The sequence below is a fragment of the Arachis duranensis genome, chromosome 4 (genome assembly GCF_000817695.3).
Source record: "Arachis duranensis cultivar V14167 chromosome 4, aradu.V14167.gnm2.J7QH, whole genome shotgun sequence".
Lineage (NCBI taxonomy): Eukaryota > Viridiplantae > Streptophyta > Magnoliopsida > Fabales > Fabaceae > Arachis > Arachis duranensis.
In genome coordinates this window covers 112008983-112016222 of record NC_029775.3, presented here as the reverse complement: position 1 = coordinate 112016222, position 7240 = coordinate 112008983, and the positions used below count along the sequence as shown (strand labels likewise).

At 31.7% G+C, this 7240-nt stretch overlaps 2 protein-coding genes across 2 annotated transcripts in view; one reads left to right on the top strand and one right to left on the bottom strand.

Moving 5' to 3' along the window:
* Window positions 1-1394: 1394 nt before the first annotated feature.
* Window positions 1395-5218, top strand: LOC107485963 (probable protein phosphatase 2C 33). Its single transcript, XM_016106505.3, is given in 6 exon segments — window positions 1395-2473; window positions 3268-3657; window positions 3765-3882; window positions 4076-4165; window positions 4168-4298; window positions 4373-5218. Coding segments are annotated over 6 exon segments (1458 nt in total). The 5' UTR covers window positions 1395-2233; the 3' UTR covers window positions 4862-5218.
* Window positions 5219-5943: 725 nt separating this feature from the next.
* Window positions 5944-7240, bottom strand: part of LOC107485962 (serine carboxypeptidase-like 20) — a gene marked incomplete at its 5' end in the record, with an annotated part of 4059 nt that continues 2762 nt past the window's right edge. The window contains 4 exon segments of the mRNA XM_016106504.3: window positions 5944-6212; window positions 6711-6756; window positions 6856-6969; window positions 7065-7186. Of these exon segments, the coding sequence (XP_015961990.3) occupies window positions 6129-6212; window positions 6711-6756; window positions 6856-6969; window positions 7065-7186 (366 nt within the window). The 3' untranslated portion in view covers window positions 5944-6128.

Here is a 7240-nt window from a genome sequence, read left to right as displayed (position 1 = left end):
GTTGTTATTTTATATATATATATATATATATTTATAATGGGAAATGGCAGAATCAATTTAGAAAATTCCATGCCTCATTGCAACTACCACCATGGCACCAGATATCATGAAAGATTTTGTTTGGTAAAGTCAAATGAAATTAGGGAATTATCTTTATGAAATTTATGTGTGGGCCTCCTCCTATTTAATTAATTATCAATTGGTCTCATAATAATTTTAAAATAATAATAAAATACCTTTTATACTAATTATTTTCTCTAAAAAAGATGTTTATGATTTTAGTAAAAATATTACTCATTTTATTTCATAATAAGTATAATTCTTATCACATTTAAAAAATAATTGGAAAAATAAATACTTAAAATATGAATTGAAAAAAAAAAATAAAAGTTCATATTTACACTTATAACATATTTCAATTTGTTTTTTTTTTTATTTTTTGCTCTGAATTACTTATCAAGTTTATATTATACATAAATAAGATAAGTAGCGCAATTGTATAATTTTGGATTGGATAAATTTATAGTCATCATCCTTAAATTTAATATTTTAAAAATTTTAATCATTATTTTTTCACATTCATTCCAAATTTTTAATTTTAAAATTTAAATTATTGTTTTTTTTTCAAAACGAATAAATCAATCCAATCCAAATTAAAAAAAAATTCAAATTAATGCAATTGTAATGATTTGAATCAACTTGGATTAGAATGAAAAAAAAAATCAATATAGTTTAAATCATAATAAATCAGACACTTTTATCTTCTAAATCGATTAAAATTATATTGTAAATATCTTTTTTTAGATTATTTATTATTTTAATGTTATTGTCACTCTAAATAAGATGAGTAAATAAGATAAATAACACATATTATATTTGCAAATAAAATATTTAAAAGACTCAAAGTTTTAAAAATTGAACCAATTATTAAATTGATAGGAATAGAAATTTATAAAATAATATATTTATGTATAAAAATATTTTTTAAAAAATAATTTTTTTATAATTTATTATTTTAAATTAATTAATTATAAAAAATGATATCGATTCAATTGATTAAGTAATTTTTGACTAATTTTTTCAATTATTTTTTAATTTATTATCAACGAATTTTTATCTTGAACTAAATTAATTTGAAAACTAATTTTTAATTAACCCCGTTGAATTCGATTCTCAGATATGTCAGAATTATGAAAAAAAATATATTTTCAGTAACTTATCTCATTTATAATTTTATACGTATTTTTGTATCAACATAAATCTAATTAATTTACTAAGAAAATTCGAAAATTTATTATTATTTTAATTAGATGTCAAAACTCAAAAACTCTAAAAGGAACTTTCCCATCTCTCTCCCAAAGAAAAGAATTTCCTTTGTCTTCTTTCTCTTTCTCTCTCTCCAAAAGTGACGTTCTCAAAGAGAAAGAGAAAGAGAAAACAGAGAAAAGCACGGGTCTTTGCGATCTCCTTCTTAGACCTTAGTGGCTCCGATTGTTTCTCTACTCTCAACTTGTCCGCTTCTCTCTCTTTTCCCCATTCCCATGCATTCTCTTCCTTCCTTCTTCTTCTTCTTCCATCCCAATAACTCTCTCTACTTTCTTTCTGGGTCTGCCACTTACACCCAATTTCTCTCATCAAAACCACACCTTGTCAACACCACATTCTCTGTTTCCTCCTGCTACTCTAGCTAATCACACCTCAACTACCTTCTCTTCATGTTGCTGACTTTGTTTTGATAATATTTAAAAAAAAATGTTTTTTTTTTTAAGTTCAGTGGATTATACTTATAGATCTATACACTTTTATGTCCATGTGTCTATCAGTTATTATTCCGTTAACAAAGAGAACTGAAAAGTGAAAAGGGAGAAGAAAAAAGGTATTATATTTTGTTTTTCCATTTTGGGGGTGATTAAAAAACTATTATCTTTCTTTCCTAGTTAGTTAACCTTATCCTTTGATTGATGCATCAAACTGAATCACTAGCATAATTCAGCAGTCTCACTCTGAAGAGGGTATACCATTGATTGGTTCTGGTGAATTTGTGTTTGTGTGTGTATTAGAACTTGTTAAAACACAAGAAGGAACTTGTTCCTTTGTGTGTTCATCTGTTGTTGTTTGGTGAATCACAAAGTGAGTTGTGACGGATCCTTCAAGGGAAGAAAGCTTGTGTGTGTGTGGTGGTTGCTACTCAGGTGGTCTGGAGTGCATTCTAGGCATTCTAAGGGCCCTAAGAATGGGGTCCTGCTTCTCTGTGGAAAGCAGGAACCCCAATTCACCATCTTCAGGATTGAGGAAAAGGAAGAATTCCAAGAAGAGGTTTGGATCAAGAAACTCTTCATTTGAGTATTGGAGGAATGAGCCTCTCCATAGGGTCCCTGGTAGGATCTTCCTCAATGGCTCTACCCAAGTTGCTTCCTTGTTCACCCAGCAAGGAAAGAAAGGCACCAATCAAGATGCCATGGTTGTTTGGGAGGTGAGATCGTCTCCCTCACTTTTTCCATTTTTTGCACTCTTTAATTATAATATTGATCCTTTTTGTTTTACAAAATAACTTATAAGTTATGCAATAACCCTTTAATACTGTAGGCAAATTCGACTGCATTTCTGTGGTATTGAGTTGGAGTCCTTGTATGGTATATATTGGATTCTTTGTAATATGGTTTGGAATCTTGGTATTGGTGGCAAAGACCAACAGAAAAAGAAAATATAAATTCCCCTTTATAGTGCCTTGTTTAATTTGTAGCCTTTGCAACATTTTGTTTTACTTTGTTCACAACATGGATCATATTCAAATATTAAGGAGACATAACTCTATATATATACTTATCTGTCTTATATTCAGACTTGTTTTGTGATTCCCATTTTCTGCTGATCTGGTTGTGATCAAGCATCATATTTCTCATGCTTTCTTTGTCAGAGTATGGTTTTGTCTAAATTCACTTTATGCCTATGGATCATGAGCATTAAGGATCTAACATTTTTGTTCAGCTGGGATAATTACAGTACTGTGAGCTGTAGCTAGTTATGCTACATGAAAATTGATATATAGCCGGTCCACGCTTAATAAACTTCATGTCTTGCCCTTTACTTCCATCTTGTAATTATCTACTTTTCCTGTTTCGGATTTTCTTTTTTCTGGTTGGAAGTGGGGGATCTCTTGATTGCTGTTTCTTGGCAATACTAGCAATTCTTTATAGTTTGTTGGTTTTTCTGTTGATTACTTCTGAACAGTGCTTCTTACATTTGATTCGTTAATGTGTATTGCAGAACTTTTGTTCCAGACAAGATACTGTTTTCTGTGGTGTTTTCGATGGCCACGGTCCATTTGGTCACATGGTTGCGAAAAAAGTGAGGGATGTTCTTCCTCTAAAGCTGAATGCTCATTGGGAACCTAATGCATCTGGTGAGGATGTCCTCAAGGAAATTAGCGTGAATACGGCAGTAAGCATGAACACAGAAGAGGCTGCATTTGTATCCGCTGATGAGGAATCCAGAGCATCCATTGATGTCGAAGAATTGGAAAAATACCCTGAAATCTTTCTAACAGTTAGAGAGTCTTTTCTGAAGGCCTTCAAAGTTATGGATAGAGAATTGAAGACACACCCTAGCGTCGATTGCTTCTGCAGTGGAACAACAGCAGTAACATTGGTGAAACAGGTGTCAACTTTGTAACCTGCGAAATATAGTGATTCTCTTAAAAGATTTATTCGACTTGACTACATGTGAATTAGTTCTGGCCTTAAAAGATTTTGCTTCCTTTATAGGGTCGTGATCTTATTGTCGGAAATGTTGGTGATTCCAGAGCTGTGCTTGGTACAAGAGAGAAAGATAATTCTCTTGTTGCAGTTCAGTTAACTGTGGATCTAAAACCCAATCTTCCAGGTATATATTATCTTTCCGTTTGAATTCTCACAAACTTTGTTTGAAAACAGCACAAGGTTGTTGAGACTTGAGCATCTTAATCTGGCCATTGAAAGTAGTAATTTTATTTCATTTGTCATAGCTTTCTATTCTTCTGCTGCTATTATTCGCTAAGTCTTCGCTCATTTGTTTGTTTGTTTTCTTAATTTTGCAGCCGAAGCAGAGAGAATTCGTAGATGTAAAGGGCGTGTTTTCGCCCTTCATGATGAACCTGAAGTTGCTCGAGTCTGGTTGCCAAATAACGATTCCCCGGCCTAGCCATGGCTCGTGCATTCGGAGATTTTTGTCTTAAAGATTTTGGTTTGATATCTGTTCCAGAGGTTTCATACAGAAGACTCACCGAGAAGGATGAGTTTATCGTCTTAGCAACCGATGGGGTAAGATTACCTGACTACTAATCGCGCTAGCCTGTTTATTTTTTCTTGTACTTGATCTAATTGTTCATTATCAGATTTGGGATGTTCTCTCAAACAAAGAAGTGGTAGACATCGTAGCAGCAGCACCTGCACGGTCCATGGCAGCTCGAGCGCTGGTCGAGTCAGCTGTTAGAGCTTGGAGGTACAAATATCCGACTTCCAAGGTTGATGACTGTGCAGTGGTTTGCCTCTTTCTGGACCCGGACTTGCATAAAGTATCTAATGCTTCCTATGCTAAGTCCAAAGAGCAGCAAAGTTCAGGGATCAATGCAAACGGCGGCAGCGAAGAAGTGGAAAGCCTTCTGGAACCTGCCGGTCTGGTAAGGTCCGGAACTTGCAGGGAAGTCAATAATGACACATCCAATGGCGAAAGCAACGAAGAAACGTTGAAAGATGATGTGATGGATGCTGGAGAGTGGTCTGCACTCCAAGGAGTGACTCGAGTGAACACACTGTTGAATCTTCCGAGATACGACCCTCGCAAAGATAAGGGTGAGTCGGCCAGCCCGAAAAAACGCAAATGATTGCAACCAACAAACAATGCCCTGTCTTTCTTGGTGAAGAAGTCGACTACATGAATCAAACGAAGTCGCCCGTCCTTAAAGCAAGGGAATGTTGAGTTGGTCTTTTGTTCTTTTTTGTTCTCCATTATGATTATAGATACATACTTTTCTTTTTCAATATTCTTTTGGTTTTATAATTTGTTAATTTTGACACTTTTTCCTAGTTTATATAATTATATACATGTTCACAACAATTTGTTTTGGTCCTAGATTTGGATTTGGATAGGAAGGCCGGGCTGTTTTAGTGTGTCTGGAAATATGCTCTTCCTATGCTGTGTGCTTCAAAAATTTTGTAAAAATAAAAAAGATCTTCATACATTATTCTTTTCTTCTTCTTGTTTTTCCTTTTTTTTAAAAAATATACATAGATATATAAAGGGGTTATTCCATTTATTCGAATTTCTATTGGGGTTATCAAGTTGGTGATTATTCACATGAAATTATTTTTATGTAAAGATGATAATTTAGTGAAATATGTTCAATTATCTTCACATGCAGACAATTTCATGTGAATAGTCCGAATGTGTTTGTTTGTGATAATGACATGAAATATTTGATTAGGTTCCAAAAAATCAAATGGAGTGGCCTATATTTTAGTGATGTTATATTTGATTTCATTTTCGTATGAGAAATTATTATTGGGATGTGGTGTGGCTGGTGCCAGTATATAAATTTATGGGGGCCAGAAATATGCCCTAACATTAATATCTACCAAAAAATGAAGCAATAATTACTAAATGTCTCGCAAGAAAATGCCTATCTGTTCCAATAGTTTTATTTCATGTATGCATGTATAAATCTTGAGTTGTATTTTATATTTTATTTTTTTAAAAAAAGAAAGATTAATTCAAAGTGATCATGAAGTCCTTAGGTGAATCATAATTTATCCAAAAATAAAATGATATATTTCACATAAAAATGTCCTATTAGGACTAGTGCTGAGATATCTTCACTTAATTTCTCTAATAAAGTAAGATAAACCCATTCAATAGCTAAATTGATTTGTCAATATGTAAGAAATTCCATAAAAATTAGAGCATATATGACAATTGCAAAGAAATATTGGGAGGCACAAGTTGAAAGGTTACATTGCTATGATAATAAGAGTACTTTGGTGGCCTATGTATTATTCTATAAAGTATAAGCTACTACACCATGTGTATACTATATTTGATAATTTGATTAATTGATTGATATAAATGCATTTACTACTGCTACTAATAATAAATTATATTGGTCTTCCTTCCAACCAACGAGTGTAAAAATCAAGTGCCTCACGTGGCTTATACTCTGGCACTGTGTGCCCAGCTCCCTACAACCAACCATACCCATATAACATTAATTACTTATGGAATTAATGTTGCCTCTTAAATATCAAAATTGAATTAAATATAATAAAATAATAAATTTTTATTAATTAAAATTAATTAACTACTAAAAATTTAACTGATTCGACCGGTTAATAATTTTTTTTTACTTATTCGCTCACGATTGATTTTTATAATGAATTAGATCAATTTAAAAATTAATTCTCAGTTAATATTGTCGAATCAAACAGTTTTGTCTGGTTATTATTTATAATAAAATATAGAATTTAACTATGTTTAAGCAAACAAATTAACTAAATCCTAAAATATATTTTAAAAAAATAAACTTTTTATTTTATTAATCTAAATTAGTTAACTACTAAAAATTAGATTAATTCGATCGATTAATAAATTTTTTTAATTAATTTTCAGTTAATATGGTCGAGTCAAATCATTTGGTCCGATTTTTATAACGATAATAAATAATAATTACTTATTATTACCTTAACTGTAAGAAAGATAAGGTTGTTGTCATATCCTTGTAAATATCTGCAGTCAAAGAAAGTGGAGAAATCCATTTAAAAAATTATATGAATGAAACAAAATTAGATTAATTAATTTAATTAGTGAATTAATAATATAATGTACCCAGCAATTTGGCCATTGGAGTTCCACGGTCTCCATTCATCAATAATGTTATATGCAAGTGAGCGAGTCCATGCTTCACTTCCGGTAAATGGAACACACATATCATGGTCTCCACTGCCATAGATCAATTATAGTTATATATAAATATATGTGCATTGTTATGGAAAAAAAAATTTAGATTATTAATTAATAGGTAGATAGGTAGGTACCTGAAAATAAGTGCCCTATAACCAAGGGCAGTTAGGTTCTTGTGGTAAGGAATCATGCTTCCAGCATCATGACTGTATTCTATCTTTCCGGTGCATAATTCCCATGCCCCTGTCACACTTTCCTGTAATTAATCATTTTTATTATTAATTAATTATATTATAATTATGATTTAATT